This window comes from Ambystoma mexicanum, chromosome 1q, assembly GCF_040938575.1.
Source record: "Ambystoma mexicanum isolate Mex_15411 chromosome 1q, UKY_AmexF1_1, whole genome shotgun sequence".
NCBI classification, from domain to species: Eukaryota; Metazoa; Chordata; class Amphibia; order Caudata; family Ambystomatidae; genus Ambystoma; species Ambystoma mexicanum.
In genome coordinates, this window is record NC_090922.1 from 414843228 (window position 1) to 414868581 (window position 25354).

A 25354-nucleotide genomic window follows, 5' to 3' on the forward strand; every position below is an offset into this window, starting at 1 on the left:
AAACATATACGGGTGTGAAATAACAATGACATAATACATACAACAGACAACAATTATATTCATAATTGTCAAGGGTCAATCAAACAAATCAACAAATGAAGACATGATTCCGTGCTCCCTACAGACAGACAAGCTGTCAAACACAGTAATACTAAAGGGAGAGAGCCTCCACTATGATGGGAGCTGGAGAGACAAAGTAACACAAGGAGGTTGTTCCCATCAGAACTGATTATATATATAATGGCTTCCAAACCATCAATCCAGTCTTCAAAGATGCTGATGGGAATGATAGTATATGGTGACCTTGAGTCTACTAACATCATCAATGTCTTACCATTTAACTTAATTTCAAACCAGGGCACCTGTACTTCGCCACTTCTGTAGTCTGCAGCACGTCTTGGCTAGTATCTCTAGGGCCTCTTCCATTACATCTATTGTTTTCCTTCTCATACTGCTCTAGCCCTGCATATTCTGACAAAAATACTTTTATTGCACCTTCGGCTTGTCACTCTGGCCACTGGGCATTCTCAGGAAGTGGCAACATGATCTGTGTTTCCACAACCAAAAAATACTGTTTTTCTGCCCATTTCCCCTTTGTACTTCTGCTAGTCATCTTCCCCAGGACCATGATTAGCAACTCTAGCTCCATTCACATTTGCCCCCTCACATCCTACAGTAGGACATTAACACGTGTTATGCACCATGCTCTCCAGTTTCATTGTCGGTGTGGTCTCCACAGACCAGACTTCCTGTGTTTGTCTCAGGCACGCCCACTCATTTTGAGTAAATGGGTGACTATCTTCCAGGAAATTGGCATCATTGTTAGGTTATATTTCTCACCTGTACCATTAATAGGGATCCACGGCTATCACAAATTGTTGCACAATTGTTACAGCAGATTAGTACCCGATGAGGGTCAATGAGCTTGTTAAAAGGCCTGAGCGAAGCGAATACCCTAACGCAGGCCTGGGCCATTAATTGAAGCACTAATCCACCCTCCCCTGTGAGGGGCTTATTGCTTAATTAGTTGGTTTGAAGCTTGTTTTGACCAGAAGAAGTGATCCAAGGTATGTGGCAGGGATTCTGCTCTCAAAGTACAGGAAAGGCTTACAGACATTGCATATTGTAACTAACAATAAGCTGCATATGAGTACCTCATACTACCACCAGGTAGACCTCAGTATATTTTGTCATATTACAGACATTATATGTTCCATAGCCATAAGGCCATCTCTGTAAACAGGACAATGCAGCACACTGCAGTAAACTCAATCTGAAACAGGTGTGCCTTCTGAATTATTGTTCACTTCCCCAAAGTATGTTCAATATGACTAGGAAATAATGTGTGTTGCTGTCATATCGTGATGACTTTAGACTGACTGTTCAGTTCATATAGGTCTGGTTTGCAAAGCGGATGTTGTTTTCGTTCTATTTTTTTGTATCACTGCTTGTCAATACAAAAACTGCAAATATAATAATTAAACAAAAACATTATCCTTTTACAACCAGATTGCTCACTCATTTTTTACACTCTACCCATTCCATTTGCATCCTCCTTAAATCAACACCTTTGACACATACAATGCGTGTGGTTTATGGTCTTTCAATCTAATGCCATTGCATCTAATGCCATTCCATCAAATTTTTTCCATCTAAAAACTTTTCATCTAATGCATTTTTGGGGGGTTGTTGTCCCCCCCAAACCATCGTTTTTACCCTTTATAATGCTCCTAAACAAAAATTAACCATTTACCCCCCCCCCCCCAAAAAATATGCATTAGATGCAAAGCTTTTAGATGGAAAAAAATTGATGGAATGGCATTAGATGCAATGGCATTAGATGGAAAGATCAGATACCACTGCATGTTAATCGACTTCAAAATGGTGGAGTCCAAAATATACTTGACCAGAAATTAAAATAACCCTAAAATGAATCCAGAAGGATCTTCCGATGACTTCAGTCTGATCCCCAATTAGGAAAAGCAACTCTGAGTGCATGTCCCTAAAAAACTATTACTCTGTTCCCTCGAAAATTCTGATCAGGTCATATGAACTGGCCATATCATCTGACACTCTGTGTATGTTTTGGCTCATAGGTAGCACTAAACCTAGCAGTACATACAATATTGCTATGGAGTGTGGAGTGACAACATGGCATTACTGAATACATGCAGTGTTTTGGCTATATGCACTCTTACTCTCTCAAGAAACCTTAACCACTCCTCCCTTCAACCTCTTCCAGTAGGCATCCCACAAGGATCAGGCTCGTAACCACTTCTCGACCCTCTGCATCTCTTTTCTTGGTGAACTCACGTCATCATATGCCACCTCTTTGCTGAAGGTAGTGTGGCTGACCAGAAGGAGTCTTCAAACAGCTTGATGACATGACAACAATTCTTTATTTAACTAAAATGAAAAACACTTAACTAAACCTATTTCTAGGAGGGAAATTCCCTGCATATTAAACTAAAACTTAGGGTCCCAATCAAAATAAAAGTCCCTGGCCCAGACTCCACCTCCTAACTGGCCCTACCACATTAATAAACAAACAGAAAGGTGGAGACTAGGACAGAGTCTTGAGATTAGACTTCTGCCTGGCTCAATGGAGCAGAGTATTCAAAGGATTAAATTACATTGCTCAAACAAATCTGGTCATGCCTTAGACCTTGGCTGAAAAAAGAAAAGATTATTTAATCCAAATGCTTCTTTGCCAAGTTTCGTTGGAACAAGTCTTTAGCTTTCAGACACCCCCAAAGTCTTGTGGCTCTCTGGGAGACTTGCTCCTGGTTTGACATTAGTTTTGAATAGGATATTTGCCCACTTGGATTTCTCACATTCCCATAATCTCGCCAGTTTCCCTGGGTTGAATGGAAAGTATTCTTCTTCAGTGAACTTTGATTTACACAGGGTTCTTGTCCTTTTTGGTATCTTAGATATTTATAAACTAGTTGCTTTCCACAACTTGGATGTACCGAGGTAATATTCAAGTTAACTTGGTTCATACAGGACCTCTGCCCCGTTCGAATTCTCAGGTTTTCGCATCCTTGTCGACTTTTCCAACTTAGATACAAAGAGGGTGTCTTGCTGTAGCTGAGATTCGCAAGGGCGCTTACCCGTTCTAATTTCTCTGACTCCCAGAGCCTCAGCGGCTCTTCCAACGGGTATACAAAGTTTTATGTTTCCCATTTGGTCCTTTACAATGAGTGCTTGCTCGTTCGATCCTGTCTTTCTCTTGTAACCACGTATGTTGTCTCAATTCAAAGTGTTCATACTTTTCTTCCCCGGCTACATTTCGGGTGTCTACTCGTTCGGGATTCTCAGGCTTCCATGACCTCATAGATTCTCTAAACCTTATCCTACAGTATCCGTGCCTCCCGATGGTACTGTCTTTTGGCCGGAGTGTTTGTTTTCCTCTTACTGCTTCTCTTAACAGTTGACATCTGTAGGATAAGGGGGTTGGGATTGGTATCCTCCCCGGTGATCTGGTTTGGGCAGCGGTTCCTAAGCCCCCGGCCTACCACTTTGTCATTGTGGTCGAGCCACCAGAAAAAAAGAGGGCTCCCCCCATCTCTGCTTCTCTCTTGCACCAGTGCTGCTTGGTCGAATGAGATGCTAACCACCAGGTGTTTGGCTAGCATTTAGCTTAATGTCCACACCACTGCTGGAGGCAGTTGGGCATGACTAACAACACTCCTCCCCTTAGTTTAATGCATGGAGTGCTCACATCTGTCTGTGATCCTAAGTGTTACTGCTTGTAAGCTGTCCACTCAAACCTAGCTGCATTCTTCAACTGGTCCAAAAAAGGCTTGTAAATACATGATTAAATCCATAAATAAATCAGTACTCATGAAGCGCTTCAGAATTGCTGTATGAGGATGAGATAAATTCAACAGGGGTCAGAAATTATTTGCACTATACCATAGTTCAGGTCAGTCTGGGTGGCGTGAAAGTCGGAGCATGGGTAGCACATGTTGGAGGTCATCCCTTTGTGAACTGGACGTGTGTATACACTTGCAATGTGAAGGGGCCATCAGCATGAGCATAGAAAAATATCCACAAATGCAACTCAAAAGAAGCAAGTGCAGTATAACTTTGTGATTTAGGAAAGCACAAAAAGCGTCTTTTTTCAATCTTAAGCATGCATTTGCATGAGCAAGTTGAGCAAAAGACTACCTTCCAATGATCACTAAAGCCTTGAAGAGCTTGGAGAGGGCCACAAAGCCAAGTGGAGTCAACAGAGGATAAAACTCATGTATGAGGTTAACAAAGGTTTTATGTGGGATTTTACACAAAGCATGGGCATATCCAACAATGGGTCTGGCTGGGAAAAAGAGTTTTCTTATTTCAGAAAAGTGTATCCAAAAGAAAAGTGTGTTCAGGTCTCTAACCAGCTTCACTCACAGTCTCTTGCATGCCACTCAATATAATTGGAGAAATGTTCAAATTTCCTGGCGGGCCTTTGCCGGTGGCCATTGGCTGCGTAAGATTCCGAAGGTGGACCCACAATTTTCGATGAAGTTCCCAGATTTGTCTTATTAGGATCTCCAACTTCTGCCAGATGTGAGCTAGACTGAGGAGTTTGCCAGGTGCTGAAGTAGGTGCTACAAGGTTTCCCTGTAAAAAGGGCCTTGTCTGCCTACTCAAGCGCTTCTAACTTTGCTCCTGACTGATTCACCACTCAATCGTCTGCCACAACAATTTTCCTCCTCCCAAACCAGTGAGACAGCCAGTAGAAGGGAATTGACTTACTCTCTGGTTTTTAGTGGCAGGGAATCATCAACCAACGTGTTGTCCTCACTTGTGCTCTTTCCCTCTCACTTCTCTCTCTGTCTTGATGTTCTCCTCCTCCACTCCTTGCATCTGCTGCTGCTCCTCCTTGAACTTCACTGTCTGTACCATCCTTACTCTCCCCCGCCTACTATCTCAGCACTTTATTCACCTCCAGATCCTTCTGGCCTTTCCACTGCTTCACTGCTGATGACTTCTGCAACTGCAGCACTCTCTCCACCTCCACCTTCTCTTGATCCCACTTCCCCATCTCCAGCTGTCTCTGCTCCTCCTCTTGCTGCACCTTCTACTCTCTTTCCTCATACTCCAAACATCCATACTCATCAACATCCTTCACATGTTTTTATAGGGTCCAAAACCCTCACCCTGGGCTGGGACCTTCACTATGGATTGCACCTGTGGTCAAAGGGAGCTGTGAACTTGGAAAAGGTTGGCCGGTGAAGCAGCAAGTGTTTTCTCTCTGTTCACTGTGAATGATCCTCCTCCATGACCAAGTCCTTAACAAACTGGTCCACCATTTGCTTTCGATCTTGGTGTGAACTGGGGCACATTTGTGGAGTCAGAGAGTTAGCAGTGGCAATGCCGGAAACAGTGTCACAGCCCACCTGTGGGTTGTTGCAGCCACGCAAAGAACCTTCTGATTTGCCTCTATTTTAGCAACCTTGTCTTTCTCTTCCATCATTGTTAATGCCTGCGCCATCACACATGTCACTGACATATTTCAGATGGGATTTAAAGGTCCAGCAGCTGGAGTAGCAACACAGTGTCAATCTACTGACCCAGGCTTTCAGTGGTGTGGGGGGATCCAGGGGATCCTCTCCATACTGCCCCTGGGCCTCGCGTCACATAGTTTTGGCCAGACAAGAAACTTTGTCACACTAAGTATATTGATGTAATTTTCAAATTACTTGTAGGTCCATACAATGAAAAAGCGTTTTGACATGAAAAACGTCTACCTTATAACTAATTGGCACCTGATAACAAGATTTGTTCACAGCAGCAGCAGAGCAATCAAAGAAATTAGCTGACAATAAAGAAACACTGCATTTTGACTATTTTCATTCTGAAAAGCAGCAAAAGGGTACCGTTGAGCATTAGCTCGCAGTGCTCGTGCACATTCCTGGCTGAAAACGAATCACATTAATCTGTTAGATGTAGGTTTGTTTGTGCCTTTGTTTTGTGAGAGCTACTATGCCTACGGGCCTGTTTTAGCGCTATAGAAATAAATAAATAAAGTGGAGTAAAGGTAACAGCAGACATAATTACAATTATTTCACAGGCACAATGTAGACTGGAAGGAGGGAATTCAGGTGGTAGAAGGAAGGTTATCAAAATGCAGGGAACATGATGCCATTTTCTGTTTTTGTCAGCATCTGTGGTAGAAAGATTAATTTCTGACTTCTGCTGGGAGTCTGTTTCAGTGTTTGGAAGAGGGCACAGAAAGGTAACAGCTTCCATTTCTGCTTCTGCAGAACTTTGGAGTGCATCGCATGAGTGGTGTAGCCATGATATATTGCGAGTGTGGTCTTGCGCCATATGCAGGGGAGCCCTAGGCAAAAGGCCCCACAAACTAACATCCATTTAATCCGAGCATTTTCTTTAGCACGCTCCCACTGCCAGAACACAGTTTGATATTTTATATTCTATTGCATAGTTTTGACTAATAATTTCTAAGAAAAAATTCAATAACATGCCCTTTTCCTTTGTACCAGAACTCCCAGTGATGTGAGATCCAAAACAATGCACAACAAAATAAATTGTGAGATAAGGGCATCGGCTTGTCACATGAATTCATCTTGGTGTGCGTGATGTAACAACCAATATGTGCTGCAAAGAAGCACATATCCATTGTTATGGAAATAAAGTAAGCAGTTTTGTGTTGTGTAAGACTAAGGGCCTGATTCACCGCACGTTTCCCTAAGGAATTGCGCCATTATAAAACACTTCTGTGAATCAGGCCCACCATTGTTTAACGGGCGTGTGGGGGTTTGAGCACAGGTGCATCTATGACAGTGCCAATCACTATTCACATTTAATCAAAAGATTTGTCACCTGCAATTGTTGCTCAAGTGATCCATTGTCCAGTCATCAGGAGGTTGAGAGCCCGGTAATCTCCAGATGCCGCAGGGAAGTGCCTAGAATGGCAGGAGCGAGGGGGCAAACAATGCAAAGTGCTGTATTTTTAATGGGAATCCAGGTCTCCTACTGTCTAACAAGCAGTGCGCACCGCTCTCAACGCGGTTTTCCGGCCAAACCACTAAAGTCAAAGGCTACCCAGCACACGCAGTACATTTGACCACATTACAGTGAATGCCAGTAGCATCACAATGTTTTAAATAACACATGCTAGTATTACCCCAATAAATGGCATTCATTTTATTGACTGTGCATGAAGGAAAGAGGTGGACCTTTCAAAACGTTGAATACATATTAATTCAGAATGCAAACAGATCTCTGGAGATCGACATACATATTATATTAACCCACTTGATTGTCAGAAGTAAATGTTTTCAGCTGCTAGCAATAATCTGCATGGAAAGGAACGTCTGAATGTGAACATTCTAAAGCCTGCTAAAACCTGTGATGTATCCACTTATTTCACCTAACATCTCTTGTTTTGCACTCACTTGTTTCTAAAAATGATTCTGCAACAGAGCTCTGGAATCATGTTCCGTAAGACCCGGCTTTAGAGCCCTGCCTCTGATGTGGCTTTAAAGGATTATATCCCTCATTTACGGGTTTCTCTTTCCTAAAGTGTTCATGTACCTACACACTACGAGCAGTAAAAGACCCATGTACGGCAGCATCTGTCCATTCCAAACTAATCCCCTCCCTACAAGGGAAAAGAGGGTGTCTTTGACACCCCCCTCTCCCCCCCAGGCCATAACTAGTCCATGCCACTACATAGCAAGTCCAGGAATTACCTTAAGTTCCTAGTAGGGATGGGGCTCTTGATGCTGGACTCAAGGTATCTTGGAACTTTGTTGACAAGGCTGTCGTGGATGATGGTGAGGAATTTCTTGTTTAATAGTGATTCATTTCAGGGCTTTTGGGCAGATGGGATGGGGCCCCATGGATTTAGGTAGACAATTGGTCTAACAGCTTTATTATTGTGGATAGGGTACATATATCAGATGGTTTCCTTCCTTAGACCCAGGTAGGCAGTATTACAGTAGTCCAGGGTCAGAGTATGAGGTCTATAGCACCATATATTTTCTGTTGTATGGTTAAGATGGGGCCGTGTTCTTCACCTTGTAAGGCTGGAAATTACTCGTTTGAGCTTAAGGGTGGGATGGCCAGCTGCTGGTAAACAGTATCTTTTGAATTCTGGCTGGCAGTGAAAGAGGGGGCACAAGCCACATTAGTCAGGTCAGTTGAAGGTGAGGGAGGAGGAGTGGGGAGGACTAAAGCAGATGGTGTATGTTTTGGTAGGGTTGAGGTAGGGAGTGTTGTTGTCGATAGTCCCGGGATTAGCGCATTTTCTGTGGTTCAGACAGTGGCATTGAGTACAATCTTAGAATGATCTGTGTTAAGGCTGTAATGAGGTGAGAAGGTGTTTTTCAGCTTTAGCGAGAGGGCTCACATACACATTGAACACACATAGGGAGGTTATGGAGCCTTGGAGAGCCGCAGTGCTTTTGGAGGGTTGCTCATGCAAAATCACCCTTTTTCTGGGAGTAGTTTCTTACCTAATTGAGCACTGTGCCATGATTTGCAGCGTCATATGCTGGTGAAAATCTAGGAAGATAAGGCAAACGTGTGTTCTTGTCGAAAGCATCTCGAATATTTGCTCTCATAAAGAGGAGGCTTTTTGGTTGGTAGTGTTTAGCAAGTTCAGTACTTTCTGTATTTCTTTTTTTAATTTGAGGTGTAATAGTGCCATATGTGAGCCCTTATTGTCCCTACTAGTGATGGAGGTGGTGCATATGTCAAAGATATGTGAGACCAGTGTGTGTATGCGTTCTTAAATGAGAGATGCCGAGCATGGGTGACATTGATTAGTTGTAGTTCTTAGCTATAGCAAGGATTCTCTGAATAGTTACTTAGGTGAAATGTTGGAAGGAGTAGGTGGTATGGATTTCAGGAGTGGTTGCTGTTTGACCTAGAGGTGTATTTGACAGAGCTTTTCTTTAAAAGCAGTTGCAAGGACAGCAGTAAATGCACCAGCAGGTGGAGGGTAGAGTGCGTCGGGGCAGGATTGCTATGTTCCATGCAGATCTTGACAACCTCAAAGACCTGTTATCTGCAATGGAGATATAGTTCTGAAATGAGGTGCTCTTAAGGTGTAATGTTCTTTGCTACTTTCTTCATGAGAGCAGGATCTTCATCAATCAATATTTCATCATGTGTGGTCAAGGGTTTGGCAAAGTGAAGTTGGAGAGAAACAAAAGAATGGAACGCAAGCTCAGAAATGGGTGCGAATCAGGGCAGACTCAAATGGTAAAGCAGCAGTGTGCATGCCTTGCATGCAATCTTCTATGATACTGGCCATGGGTAGGAGCTTCGAGAAGTATATTTATTAATGCAATAAATAAATAGTATTCACTTGCACTGCACCCGATTGGCAAAGTCCAAGAAATGTTTTAACCAAGCTGTCTGTAACATCGCCGTGGTACCCAAGGGTTTGGGCGAGTAATAAATGCAATAAATAAATAAATAAATAAATAAATAAATACCGAGGATATCATGTTTCAGCTAAGTGACTATCCCAATTGTTGAGCATGCAATGGTGGTTAGACCAAGTGAGAGGCATTTGATGTGTGGGGCCCAAGGAGATGTTAAAAGTGTACACACCATGATCGTGTGGTGGGTGGATTAGTAGCTCACAGTGCGATTACTAGATTAAGCATAACTAGAGAGAAGGCCTCAGAGCACTTGCTATCAGAGCGATCACACCAGAAGTTCAGGTCCCCCACGTGGAGGATGTGGTTTATTTGCTTTTGGACAGTGGAGAAATATTGAGCCTATCTGGTGAGGAAAAGGGAGTTGGTGCTGAAGGTGAGGAATGTGTTGGCCTGGATAAGACATTTATGAAGTGTTTTTTTAGGGAAGGTATATTGGGATTTAATGTAAAAAACAATCCAACTCACCCACCCTTTTTGACCATGTGGTTATTAGCCAAGATGTTGAGTTGATAGGGAATCAAAGTGGAGATGGATGTTGTGTAGTTGTTGATGAATCAAGTTTCCGTCATGACAAAGTTCTCAGTGTCGAATTCAGTGATAAATTGTGTAACATTGGCAGCATTCTGAATGGTGGAATGACAATTGAGGGAACCAAAGCAGATGCAGTTAGGGTTCCTTCAAGGGAGCTAAGTGTCAGGTTGGAGGGGTGAGGCTACTGGAGTGAAGTAAGAAAAAAAAAGATGGAGACAGTGTTGGGCTGGTGATGATTGGCATGATCAGGGCAGTGATAGTGTAGACAAGATGCTGGGGACACGCTGATGGAGAGGGTGATGGACCAAAGGCTATCGGTACAGTTAGACAGGGTGGAGAGCCAATGGGAGCGCATGATATCACCATTTTATGACTAGGGGATAAGAAGGAGTCACTTTTGCAAAGGGTCAAGATCTTGCAGGTTCTGAAGTGCAGTAGATACCAGTGTTCATGTAAGTAGGCTGGGAAAGGTTGCAGAATGTCTCAGAACGCAGAGCCAGGTCTGTGTCCTACGAAAGAAGACGAGGCAAGGATGTCAGTGCAGAGCTCGTTGTGACCGTGGGTTCTAGATGTGTCAATGTATAGACAGTCAGGATTGGCAGAGAGGCTTTTTTTAAATGTTGTTCTTCCTGTTGTTGGATGTGGTGTTGCAGGGAAGCATTGCAAATGTATCAATGTGATAGGCGTGGAGCAATTTAGCTAGGAGATGGATTCACACAATGCACCTTCAAAAACCATTTACATTTTTAATTGTGTGTTTTGTATTTCGCAAATTGGTCTTGCTGTGTGTCGTGTATGCAGAGATAAATATCCAGCTCTTTATGGGACCGTTTAGGAAATACATTTCATAAAAGAATGTGCTTTGCAAATAGTTTGATTTTAACTTTTAAAAGATTAGCTGTTATAGTGGATATAACTGACGTTGCTGTTACAGTGGATACCAACCCTGCCTAAGGGAAACTGAGCTTCATATAAGCTTCATATATGGTTAACCCCAGACATGTTCTAATCGACTGTTCATATGACACTCAGTCTCAGAAAATCGTTGCCTCTTAGCACCCGTGTGGGAAACTACGCAAGTGCTAAGAGGTGAGGGGACAGGGGAAGAGAAGAGGTGTTGGGTACCCAGACTTCTTGGTATGCAGGCTTGCGCCATACCATGTAGCCTGCGTTCCGAGCATCTTGATTGGCTAGTGACTCCTCCCATGGTGCTAATGGTCATGATATTACAGGTCTAAAAGAGGACACTAGAAACGGTGAATATATGGTTTTTCTAGCTTACTATGCAGTACGTTGATGAACTGAACAAGTGCAAAAATGATGGAGCTGTGTCTTCCCACAAACAGACAATTCCACATTATGTCACGCTGGTCTGTTTCCATATCTTTTCGATTCATGCCTAACCTGCGTTCTCTATCCTCAACAGTTTTTGCACAATCTAAAATAAGAATTTGTCATGTTTCACTCCTGTGTTTACAGCGTCTGCACGTTCTGTCACAGGGTAAGATACCCCTGCGAGAGCCTATTGTGCCCAAGGTGCACAGAAGATTTAGGGCCTGATTTAGGGAATTTATCTGCGCTGAAAAGTAACTTTGCGCACTTTGGAATCGACTTTGCATGTATTTCCGACACCTTGCAGGAACTCTGCGCAGGTCTGTCACCTATTTGCGTGCAGTCTCGCACCCTACGTGAGACTCCACACAAAATGTGGGACAGGCCTACGCAGAGAAATAAATAGGGGGGGGGCATGAATATGTCCCATTTTCTCAGCAAAATGGGGAAGAATGTGTTGAGGGATGGGCCACGCAGTGTAATCGCATGTCCACTCAGGCGCAAACCAATCGGAATTCATGGAACCCAACATGCAACCCCACATTGGGGAAAAGATACACGCAAACCTTGTGGTCACACCGCTACATTATAGGAGGCACAGACCACTGTGTGCATAGGATCCAACACGCAGAGGTGGTGTTCAAGCAGCAATTTAAGAATGATGGCATGTCGTGAGGTGCTGGTTTAAGTTAGGGGTGCGCATAAGCAGATTAGCAGGGTGAAGTCATCATTTATCAGGGTTCGCACGCAGATTCACTGGGGGCCGACTTGAGGTACGTGAAATGTAACACATTTTTTGCAGACACGAGTTATGGGGGGACCGTACTCAGTGTCACTGGGGTGCTGCCTTGATTGCGGGGGGACGACCCAAAGCATTGACGGGGTGCATGATGACGTACTGCGCAAAGGTTGCTATATGTGGCTGGGTCTGCTTGGCGTGAGTGCGTGTCATGGGCGTTCCGGCCGCTACTTGCACCTTGGGTAATTTTGTGGTTGGAATTCCATGAATACACACGTAATATGCTTTTGTGTGCAGGTACACACAAAGTGGTGTTATGCACAGAAGACTTTGCGGGGTCTATGTGCATTTTCTGTAAATCGGGCCCTAAATTGGAATTTTAGATACCTCATCCGAATTCCTGGGTCAGGGAATGCAATTAGGCTCATAAAGATTATACTTTTGTGCAGATTGTGTAATATGTTGGTTTTGTCTATTTTCCGATTAGTTTAACTTGAGGTTTGTTAAGCTGTGTTTTTGTTTCTTTTGATGATTTTGGTCTTGGACATTTAGTTTGCTCTATTCTAGGCAGGCCATGATGAAGGATAGTGGACTATCCGAAATGCATTGGCCACAAACATCTGTTTCCCTCTGTTTTTATATTTTTATTGTTGTTTCTTACCAATGCTTATAAAATTGTTTTTTTTAACAACCTATACTTATTGCGGTAACTTTTGATGAACTACGCACTGAGGCAGCCCGTCTCTGAGCACACAGTGTTGTAGCCAACACGCTGCAATCTACTTTGTACTTTGTGCTCACCCAGTAATGCCACTGGTACTCTGCAGGGCGCCTCATACATTTTGTATTAAGCTTTAAGTGTAATTTATTTCATTGAACTGTGGTGGTGCCCTCTCACATGTTATCTCTGTTACCCCCATGTTACATGTGCTGCCAGAAAGAAGAGACAATGCATATTCTGAAACAAGGCTTGGGTTTTTGGAACTAACAGGTATTGTTTTATTTCTAAAGGATTGTGGGCTACACAACAGATCTGGACACTGAAACTGTTGACGATGCCTTTGCTCGAGCATTCAAAGTCTGGAGTGATGTCACACCGCTGGACTTCTCCAGACTTAATGACGGAGATGCTGACATTATGATCAATTTCGGACGTTGGGGTAATCTTTCCATTGCTTTTAATCTATTCCTCATCCCGCATTGGTTTTTTAACATTGCATGGGTGTTTTATCATGCAGTGCATTGCGCGCATGCCGCTATAAAATGCAACGTTTGCACTGGTGTGTTTCTCGATAGTGGGTTCTTTCACCTCAGCATGAGGTGGCAGCGAAAGCCCTGCAGGTCACTAGATCATTGCATCGTCTATGGCGTGAGCAGGACCCAGAAATCATTTCAACAATAACCTGTGTGCAAGAAAGTATGAAGACTCTAAGGGGACTGACTCAGCACTGCAGACTGTGTATAAATGAGAGACTGTGTAGGTATTTACCAAGTATCTACTAAATGAAGCTCAATGAGATGAGGACATTCTCTACACCAAGGCTCTGCAACCTTTGGCTCGCAAGATGTTTTGGACCACATTTCCCATCACTCGCACCCAGCTTAGTCAATCTTCAGGGATCATGGGAGTTGTAGTCTGGAGAGGCAAAGGTTGCAGACCCCTACTCTAGATAGAATCCTTTTAATGAGTTAAAGAATGATGATAATTGATAGTCCAAATCTATGCAGTGTTCATTTCAACTGTTTTTAGAGTTATAGTCCACCCTAATATTTTTACTATTTTAAGATTTTCCAAGAATTCTTTCATATCTACTTTTTATTTCAGACAAATAGTGTATTGTGTGATTTATTTCAGCACAGTGAATAGATGCTAACTTGCAAGTTAATTTAAGAACGGCGATGATTTAATGAACAATGTAAGTGTCCACCGGCACAAAAACTGAATGTAAGTGTCCCTTGTCCGCCGGCCCAAAAAATGTGCATTATAAGAAACATTCAGGTTAACACACTATCAAGCCTCCCAGCCTCTCAGTGTTAAAGACATGTCTATGCAGTTCCATCAGTGAGTTGCGAGAGTCCAGGAATCATGTATGTGATTTCAGTATAAGCGTTGTTTTAGTTTTGCAACATCTTAGATATTGGAATTTATTCCAGTTAGTTGCGGGACTGTCTCTGTATCCCTACAGCCCCCCCCCCAGCACTTGTCTGCACTTACCTTGCACTTGCCACCAGCTGGCCCTATTTATTTATTATTTTATTTCTATTCTACTTATTTGTACTGCACTTCCCCCTCCCCCTTCCCCTTGCACTTTTTCCCTTCCCCCTACCCCTGCACTTGCGCGGTCTGAATGACACCTGGCCTAGTAGGATCGTTGTCTGTCTTCCCCTTGTTCCCCCCTCCCTGCCTCGTCGCGCCTTGAAACACTTGTGTATAGGCGCGTTACAAATGCCATATCATATCATATCATAGTTTAGTGCAGCATTTTTGCAATTGTAGGCCTTTCTAAATAATCAGGAACGTAGATAATAAATCATTACACTGAGGCTAATTCACAAAGAAGTTACCATGAGTACCTTTGACTTACTCCTGAAGTTCTTTGTGAATGCAATATCCCTCTTCAGGAGTAGGTCGAGGGTAAACCAGTTACTCACAGGCATGTTAGTGTGAACCTCCTGCATTAAGTGCAGGTTAACGCAGTTACTTCCTTATTTGGATACATGGGGACATTCTCATGTATATTTTCACTGTCGCTCACACAGATTTTAAATTTCATTCTAGAGTTTTTTTCATAGAACTTTGGTAAAACTTTCTGCAGAGTTTTGTTTAATTTTCCGCACGTGCTGCTATACATGCCACAATGCCCTTTAGCGTCAGAATAGTCTAGGTCGCCATGGTTACATTAATAAGCAGTTATTAGTAACATCGCATTGAGGTTAGAATCAGTGAAATAATTTATCCTGAAGCTCAGGTAGGGCAGACTTGGCGACCTTGCAAGTAGCAAAATCCAGTGAGCATCTGAAAATGCCAATAAACCTGTCTGAAATTCATTGCATGTACATTGTCATATGCATAATCATTGAGGATATCCAGAAAACCTGACTGGATTCTGCTCTCCAGTGAATCAGCAATCTCAGCCATAAACTGAAGAAAAGAGGGGGCAGGGTGAAATGAGGAGAAAACATATTTATGAACAAGTGTAGCTCATAAAATGGTGGTTGAGGAGTGATTAACATGCCCAGCGGTTCCATAAAATGTTTAGCTGTGCTTACCCAGTGACCGCAACATTGGACTGCACTGCAGTTCATTCTTCATAATGTTCAGGGCACACGTTTTTCTAACTGGCTTATAGGGTCAGACTGGGGCATAAAACTGTCTTGGGCACCGAGTATTACCAAGGGGGGAGGTTTTTGATCAAATGTGATGCAAATTGTGCATTTTAAAGAATATTTATTCAGTAACATTGGTCAAAACTACTAGCCGCATGGTCAAGTAACTTATCAAACTGGCCCACCTGGGCCACCAAAAAGTGGTCCACTTTGGCCCAAAAAACTGGGCCACCGTAGCATTTTGTGTTTTTGGTTCGGGCATTGCCCTATTGCCATACATGCCAGTCCGTGCCTGCTGGCTTATGACGATTCCAGAGATGAACCAGTAATCTTGCTTGTTTTGTTAAATGATTAAAGATTTTTCTTGTTTGTTAGTTTGTTTGTTTATTTATTCATATTGCGCGCCAAACCCTGAGATATCTGGGCGCAGTTACATGGTTACATATAAAATGGTCGCAAGTACAAATGAATACAGTAGAATACATATAGAATGGTAGCACATTAGATTAACATAGTAAGATAACACTTGCCAGTTGGCATGGTGAGCGATTACGATAAACACATAACAGACATATTTACAAGTTACATAATGGTAATGTCGAGAAAAGTTCTAGAGGGATGAGGTTATACATCATGCGAGATGATCCAGGATTTGGTACGTTTTCTGAAGCTGTGGTAAGAGGGTTCTGATCTTAAGGTTACTGGTAAGGAGTTCCACAGTTTGGCTGCGAGTACAGAAAAACTGCTACCACCTGATTTCTTGGGCCTATAACTGGGAACCTTGAGAGTATATTGTTCTGGTAGGACGTTCTGACGTATTTTTGGTGAAGATGTCAGCAAGATATTTGGAGGCTGAGTTCTGGAGACATTTGTGAGTGAAGGTTAATGACTTGAAATTAATTTTGTCCTTGCCTGAAAGCCATTTCGTATTCTGCCTGGCAACTGAGATATGCTGTGTTCTTGGAATGTTTCGCACTGTTCTGAGTGCATTATTTTACAGAATTTGCATTTTTTTCATATTGTATTTACTAAGTAGAGGCATTACAATAGTCTAGTTTGGACAGAATTTGTGCTCTAGCCAAGGTAGTACAACTGGAAGTTGAGAGAAATGGTTTGCATGCGTTGATTAGTTTACATGTACATGCAGTAGCAGAGGTGGTGGTGTTGATTTGTCTTTTCAGGTTTAGCATTGGTCGAGTTAAAAGCCCAAGGTTTTTACCTCCTTAGATACATTGATGTTGTTGCCATCAATATTGAATGATTTGAATTGGTTACTCAGATTGTTTAGTTTGGTGGTAGAACCAATGAGTAGGAGCTCTGTCTTTTCATGGCTGAGACAAAGGCCATGTGTGGCCATCCAAGTTTGGATAATATGGTAGATCTTGTTAAGTAAGGTACAGTCAGTGTCATGGTCGCCAGTGATGGGAATGAGAATCTGAGTGTCATCTGAATGTTCGTGTAGGTGACAACCAGATTATCAAGGTTGTCAAAGAGGGGCTTGGTGAAAATGTTGTACATCGTGGGAGGGACACAGGAACCCTGTGGAACGCCTCAGGTGATAGGTGCAGGCTCAGCTGATACATTTGGAGACAAAACCCCTATGGTTCGATTGTCTAGGAAAGATTGTATCCAAGCAGTGGCATCATCATAGAAGTGGGCAGCTGGCTTAAGGTGTTTATAAAGCACTTTGTGGTCCACTAAGTCAAATTCTGCTGAAAGGTCTAATAGTAATAGAAGGGCAAGCTTTCCTTTGTCCTTTAAGTCATCCATTTGGTTTTTAAGGTCAAGTAATGCTGATTCTGTGCCATGTTTAGGCCTGAATCCTGATTGTCTCAGGCCAAGGAGGTTGTTAGATTCTAGGTAAGTCTGTATCTGTAGGTAAGCCGCTCTATCTAGGATTTTCAAGAGAAAGGGAATGGCTGTCATGGGTCTGTAATTGGTTGGAATGTTTGGGTCGAGGTTAGGTTTTTTTGTAATGGCAGGGCTCATGCATCTTTTAAATTTATGGGAACTGTGCATGTGTTAAAGAAGGAATTTATTAGGGTCTTGATGAATGATGCAAGTTCTCTAGCTTCCTTTTTAATTGTTGGTGCTGGGCAAGTATCTCCCTGGCATCTCGATGGTTTCAGTGAAGCTATTATTTCTGTGAATAAAGAGGTTGCTTAGGTTAGTTGAATTGGAATGGGATTCCTGTAAGAGGGAGACTTTTGAAAGATCTCATTATTTGTTTCTTTATTGGAGTGCAGCATATCTCAGTTGCACAGCTTGGATATTTGAACACCAGGTCTTGTCCTTGATGCATGTTTCCGTAGAGGGTATGAGGGACTCTTGTTCTCTTAAAATGATGAAGAGGTCTCTGGTATTACAATTAGTTTTGATCAATTCTATTGTTATAAGTGTCTTTTTTTTTAAGGATCTCTTTTTTGTATTTATTCGAGATATTAATAAATTTGGCCTTGTTAGGCGCTGTAGGATTGTTTTTCCAAGAGGTTGCTGCATTCCTTTATTCCTTTCGTAGTGCTATTATGTCGGTGGCTTGTTTGATAGTATGATTGTAAAGTTCTACTAGTACTGAAGGGTCAGAAGTAGTTACGGTAGGATTTGTGATGGGTAGAAATAGTGGTAATAGGTTTTCCACTGTTATATTTCTCTTATTTCTAGTGAGTACTGGAGGGGCCAATGGGATGGATAAGTTAGATTGTAGGCTATCTTGTAGGGTGAAGGAGATAGCGTAATGGTCAGTCCAGGCACACGGTCCAATGGATGTAATTTTAATGTCACAGTTAATGTCTGCTAAGCAGTCTAGCGTTCTGCCTTTACTATGTGTTGGTACGTTGATACGGTGGGTGAAGCCTAGTTCTGAGATAGTGTTAGCAAGTAGTGAGGCATTTTCATCTTTGGGGTCATTAAGGCCTAGAGTAAGGTCACCTAGTAAGATGATTTGTGAACTTGGTTTGGTATTAATAGTTAATGGTGAGTTAATATCCTCCTGTAAAACAAATACCCACATCCCAGTGTGGTGTGCCGGTGAAAGAAGTGCACATAAACGGTTATTATTTCACTTTGCCACGCTTTTATTCTTTTTCATCAAGGCATACATTTTGAAGGATGGTGTTTTGGTTTATGAAAATGCCATCATCTCTCAGAGATGGCCGGGACGGTAGCAGTCTGCAACAGGTGTGACTTGCATATGTGCCAGTCTGTCTCAGGCAAATCTAGTTTTGGTCCACTGTGTGAAACTGCCCCTGAACGCTTTGGAATGCTTCAGGTGCAGGCCTGCCTTAGGCTGGCTGCCAAATGTTTTTTTTCTTTTTTTTTGATAGTATAATACAGCTACAAACATCACTTTTTAGATATATAAAGTCAATAAATAAAAATTGAAACACACCAATGAAATGCATGTAATACAGATAAAAAATGTATCATCTATCACCATCTCATTTCAGCAATTTCTCAATGCCATACCAGAAACAAATAAGGTGGTGATTCAAATTATAATCATTACCTGACATAAATGTCCCCACAAATAATAGTCCCCATCTGATTGCCCTGACATAGTCAACATGTTCTGAGATATCTATCATTGTTTGCCACTGCCCCAATAATCTTCATAGTACCAGCAGTAAGTCATTTTAAACACATATAGATTCATCTAACGTGTGAACTTGGGAATTCCAATGCATATGTAGGCACCGTCTGCATCTCAGGGGCTTCCATAAGATTTCCTACTCTCACGTTTTCTTCCCAAATCGGCCAGATTTTGGTCATAGGCCAGGAGCCCCACTGCTTTTTTAATATATAATTTTGTAAGTTAAACTGTCTCCTGTGAGCAGTTCACTTTCAAGCACTTGCACCAGAGTTGGCCATCCACCATCAACTGTTTAACTGTCAATCGATCTTAGCAACTATGTTCGGTCCATTGTCTCTCTCCAATATAGACCATCAGACTATTATGAGTAGCCTTAGAAAATGTCATATTAAAATCGAGCCGACGCTAAATGATATGCAAATATACAATGCTATATCCTAATTCCATATGCAGAAATCTAGTGGGAAGACTTTTAGGAAGCAGGACAATCTTCTTTATACATATATTATCTAATCTATTTTAGCTTGTCTCTGAATTACTACTACTTATTAAAGATTTTTAAAAAAAGAATTAAGATGGTGGCCTTTGATTGATCAATTCCCTAGGTTTAGGAATATGTGTTGTGTACTGATGAGATTGTACTTTTAAGAAAAGATCTGTGAGTATGCTGCCTTATTAATAGTGTATATACCAGAAGGGTCTATTTTGTAATGATATTACTTTTTCAGAGACGACCTTTCAGTTGTGATTATCCTGAAGTCTCTCCCAAGTTTAGTGTGTCTCTGAATTCCTGCACCATAGATCATACCCGACACAGTTTTCTTCTTGGATAGGTCCTTAAGAGGATTGAAGGAGAAATCTCAATTTGTAACAGCAGACTTTCTAACCGCAGCAAGATATTGTAAGCATGTCTGCTCACCATGTTCCACATATTCCTGTCAATTTAAATGCTGGTCAGTCGTAACACCCAATTAGTTTTAAGTGGGTACAACTTCGGCCTGCTTACCATTCTGCAACCATGTATAGTTCTTAATATTGCAACTGGAATTGAACATGATGCTCTTGGTTTTCTTGCGGTTAATAATCAGGCCATGCTCCGTTGCATATGACGAGAGTAATACTAATTGGGCCTGTAAACCCTTGGATGTAAGATTCAGAATAATCAAATCGCCTGTTTAACTAAGCTGTTGTACCCTAGTAGTGCCCAACCTCCGTGAATGAGCATCTTTAATTGTCAGTTTAGTCGACAAATCAGCCAAATAAAGATGAAACAACATAGGTGCCAACATGCAGCCTTGTTTAAGGCCATTATGCATATTAATGGAATCTGTTAGGGTGCCATTTCAGCACAATCTTACAGCCACAGTAGTATTGTAATGTGGCTAAATAATAAATCTACAATAGTACCTGTGGAATGCCACACTTATATAGTTCCAGCAGTAACATGCTACACTAGAGGTCTGCAAACGTTGGCTCTGCAGATGATTTGCACTACAGCTCCCATCATCCCTAGCCAGTATAGTGAACGGTGAGGGATCATGGAAGTTGTAGTCCAAAACATCTCGAGAATCACAGCTGCACTGAAATTGATAAAGGCAGCATATGCAGTTTGCTTATAGAAGTGCCTGGCTTGGTCTTTGATAATTACCAGAGACAATATGTTGGTCAGTGTAGAGGATCCTTTCCTGAAACCAGTTTGGTTACAACAAAGTATGCAATTAATCTCAATCCAATATGTACGTTCTTTTTGTTTGGAAGTAGCTTGATGTGTGATCAATTCTGGGGCCGCCCCAACTTCCTGTGTGGGGATAAAAGTTCCTCTTAGCCACTCACCTTGCTGCAGGTACGGCCAGATGTCCTGCAGCTAGAAGAAGGGGATGGAAACTTTGCACCTTCAGTTTATGTCCCCCACAGACTCTGGCAGGGAAGTTCTGCCTCTCCTGTCACCAAGAAGGAACCAACTGCAGCACTGCTTCCCTGTGATCCAGCAGGGACAGATGGGGCACCTCACCTGACCATCCCCCTGACGCTCCCGGCTGCTGCCTTCATCGCCTATCCCAGAAGTAGAAGCATCTTTGCTGCAGCCAACACTGCTCTCCTCTGTGACTGATGGACCACATGTTTCTGAACTGGGGACGCTGATCAAGTGCTTTGTTTCAGCTGCTCCATCTGTCAAGCTCCAGGGGTTCATGCTGCCCACTCTAGCCAGTCTACATTACCAAACTTGTAACCCAAAGACCTCTGGGTCACTGGCCTCTCTCTGGCGAATGCCGTGCATGATTCGTCATTAATTCTTCCTCACGTGGGTCCCCAAAAACCAAGCACGTTGTTGCAATCCAGCTCATGAGCCCATGGATGACGTAGAAAATAAGCCCCTCTGGTGAGTACCAACCACAACTCCAAAGACCCAACACCTGCAATTCCTCTGATACTGTCTCAGTCCTGTGGGTGAGGTGATTGAGAATCTCTTATAATCCATCCTCCCAGGGGTGTGATGGCTCCTTCTGCACAGGTTCACTGTTGCTGAAACCTTCACGCGTCTCTGTAGAAACTAACCTCTGGACTGTGCCTGTAACATGCACTGCACCTGCACTGGGACTGGCTGCTGGACTTTTGAAATCCTCTTTCCTTCATCTGACAAGGCTGGACGGCTGCTTCTTTATCTTTATCCTCATCTGGGCATCCCCTCCTTGGATCTAAGTGTTTGCTATCCTACAGTTACGACCTGAAAACGTGGACTTCAACTGTTGGTACCTTTTCACAAAGGTGAGACCTTTTCTGCAGAGAACATAGCTTCTCCAAAAGCCTAAGCGCCCATTGACTTCCCCTGACCACTCTTTTCCCTCTCTTACTTACCTTTTACGCATTCTCCATCTTGTATTGTAGTTCCATCAAAGTATTTTACTGTACCTTCTGACCACCCAGCTCACCACCTGAAAGATGCTCTGCTATCCTACCCCTTGGGGAGCCTGATATACTAAAAAGGGAACGCTGGGAACCAAGTGTGGTTAATGGGCCTGGAAAATCCTCCTAGCAAGTGGTGGCTGTAGTGGGATCCTGGTTTGTTGTAATCATATATATATGATATATATCAATAAGAGACCCTGACCTAAGGTAACCTAAAAATAATCACCTATCTGGGAATTGAAGCTATGCAAGTTCGCAGTGTTCACTAGTGAGCACCTGAACAGAAGGAGAGTTCAAAGACGAAGACCATTGTGTGCAGGAGGGGAACTCTGCTCAGCAGGCACACAATGTGTCAGTTGGTAGCAACCATCTACTCATTTCAGGAGATGTGTTATTCAAAGGAGGACACCTCTGAATTTGCCCCCTTCCTTAGTGGGTCCCAGCATCCTTCTAACTTTACAGGCAAAGAATCCCCCTGAAGGCAAGCACCGGATTTGGATCATGAGGGAGCCCAGCCTTCCAGCAGGAAAAAGGCAGAGATGTACAGCTGAAGAAACAGGAAAGGGGCCATCTAAAACTGCTCAGATGGTCTATCACTCAAGTCCCATTGACTTGCACTGAGCTGTCTTTTCCCTTCCTTTCTGATAGAAAAGCGAATATTTACCTTTCATGCATTCCCTCCATCTTCGGAAAACACACTTTCCAAGAGTGCCAAGGAGTGTCAGAGACTTTGAATTATTTTTTGTTGGTGTACACATTGATCCTACTATGTAATTATAGGGATTTTGGCCTTTTGTCTTTTCTATATAAAGATTAAATTTTTCTAGGAATATATTTTGTGGACAATTTTATATTGCATTTCCATAAATGTGTTTGCTGAAACTTCTGACCAAACTACCCTCCTGGTGAGACATAGGCCTGTGCAGCCCTCCCTGCTCTACCCCAAGGAGAGGCTGACATACTCAAAGGGAAACACTGGGAAACAAGTGAGGTGGATGCACCTTGTCCCTGGAAACAGTGCCATATGAAAATCCTCCTAACAATGGTGTCAAGCACTTGTTGCTAAAACCGGTGTTCACATGCCAGGTCCCATACCAAATCACAGTAAGACTGACTCAGAGGCTCCTTTCTCTGAGGCTGATACACTTGAGTAAATACACTTTGTTGACTTTGTTGCTAGTAACACCTACTGTTCTACAAGACAAGAAACCTTCACCAGAAAGTGCTAGCTATAAAAACTAATGTAGCATCAGTATTGTGCACCTAGAGCTTAGCCCCTTCAAATGGGATATGTAGAAAGTGGGTGGCAGCATCTGTCCTGATAATATATTGACCACTCACAATGAAGAACCCAGTGTGTTAGTTGGGAGAGGATGTTAGGTACGGTTGCCAAATTTGAGACAGTGGAGCCAAAGTGTTGAGGCTGTCACAGGTGACAAGGTGCTCCCTTTCATTTTCTGGTGGTATTGTTAATAGCATTGTTTGCTTAGTTCATGTCAGAGGAAGAGGCCCTAGAAAGGAGACAGCTGAACAAATGACACCAGCCTATTTTTTTTTTTGATCGAACCTCTAATATTCTTTTCCACATCATGAACAACAATCTGGAGGTTTGTGTTACACAATGACTATAAGCAGGTGACCTTATCACATTGGTTATTTTGTTGGGTACATTGAATTCTTTAACGATGGCAGTACAACCCAGATGAGATTTTTTAAGGGTCACGTCAATTAGGGTTTTGGTGCTTCCAGACAGCCCTTTATGATGGAGAACTGCAATGATGTTCCTTTTCACATAACATATATATTTTTTTATTTAACAAGTTTTTATGGGAGCAAAAATAACAATGTCACAGTTACAATCCTCACAACCATGACAGCAGAACATCATATAAACCATGTAAACAAATGGTTCTCCTCTTTCATTCATAGTAAGACCTCTACTCCCTCTAAGGATATCATTTCCTTCTTATAATGCCCTGTACTAGAACCAATGAGAAGGCAATGCAAGGAAAGCACTAAAAAGGAAAAGGCGGTTACGTTGCCCATTCCCTTCCCTCCATTACGCAGTATGGTTTTCATGCACAGGTGTTCAATTCACATGATATGTGTCCAATTCAACCCGCCTTGAAAGACACCTCTTCATTGTATGAGGCAGCAAAATGGGGTAAGGAATGTGATGTGGACCTACCTTTGTAGGTGGCGCTGGAAGGAGTGTGGTGGTTCAGATACCACCCGCTGCTTTTATGTACACAAAAGAAAATCTTTTGGGACAGTCATTGCTGACCATTTACAAACCCCAGAAGGAATGGATGAACATGTCAGAGATCATGAGTTAATGTCCATCCATTTTTCTAAAAGTACCTCTGCTGTACAGCCCTGTTTGGAATTTAACTTAGGGTCAAATTGTTTGCGGACGGGAGAATGAAAATGCTGGAGAAAATGAATGTCCCTGCACCTACAACACATGAATGAATGTATGAATGCCTGTTGAAAGGGGAGCATGTGCTGATAGGTGATAATCTTGCCTGGCAGTCCCTGTTGAGGCGAATTGTTAGACTGAGTAACTCCTAAAATCAAAAATGGATGTGTTTCCTGAATAGGGTGGATAGCAGACTAGATCCTGGCATTTTAAGCTGGGGGCAATGTGGGCAGAGGATTGTGATAGGTCCCCCAAAGAGGGAGGGATGGCCTGTAAACTGCACACTTTGGAAGGTTCTCTGGGGATGTGTGTTCAGTGGATGCCATAATATAGTACATTTAGGTTATCCTGGAGACCTGTGAGACTGGGTAAGAGAGGACTATTTATGAGTGACATGTGTTAGAGTTGTAGGACTGTTTGAGGGTTGATGCTACACATGTCATAACATATTTCTATAAGTATGTGTTTAAATATTGCTAAGTTGGTTTATCATGTGATTGGTGACCTTTCAAGTCAGATCTCCCAAAAAGTTTTTTTTTTAATTCTTGAAAGTCACGTTGCCATAAAAAATTGCACATTGTTATATGACAAGAACTGGGAAACACTCTGGTCAAGTGCCCAAATGGTAGATTGGGCTCAAAGCCAAGCTTCATCGGTTAGCTACTAGTGACTGACCTGCCAAAATTACAAACCTTGAAATATAATATTGTTCGGCCCTAAGTGTAATTTCGTTTTTAGAGCTTGCTTCTGTTTAAAAAAAAATCCCCTCTCATGGTTTAACTGTGTATACTAGTGTTGCTCCATTCATAAGAATGGTACCATTCCTATATTGCAAAGCACAAAGTGATGTATTTCTTGCCTCACTCGTGAGAACACCACAGCCCTCTTCTAATCTCACCCCATGTTTGGCTATGCGAGCCGTGCTGGTGACGTCCATTCTGTGGCACACACCTATACCATGGCATGTGTGCGCTGTCATTGTAGCATCCCACCTGTATCCATGCTTGAGGACTGTGCCATTTCTTCTAGAAAGTTTAGATAAAGTGGCCTATATTCAAATACAGAACTTCCTGGAATCTTACCTCCTATTAGGATCT

The 25354-nt window shown here is 42.5% G+C and overlaps 1 protein-coding gene across 1 annotated transcript in view; it reads left to right on the forward strand.

The window, feature by feature from the left end:
• MMP2 (matrix metallopeptidase 2) overlaps positions 1–25354 on the forward strand; it is a 388440-nt gene that overhangs the window by 55659 nt on the left and 307427 nt on the right. Inside the window, exon 3 of the mRNA XM_069639633.1 lies at positions 13027–13175. Coding sequence (XP_069495734.1) covers positions 13027–13175 — 149 coding nt within the window. The remainder of the gene's footprint in view (positions 1–13026; positions 13176–25354) is intronic.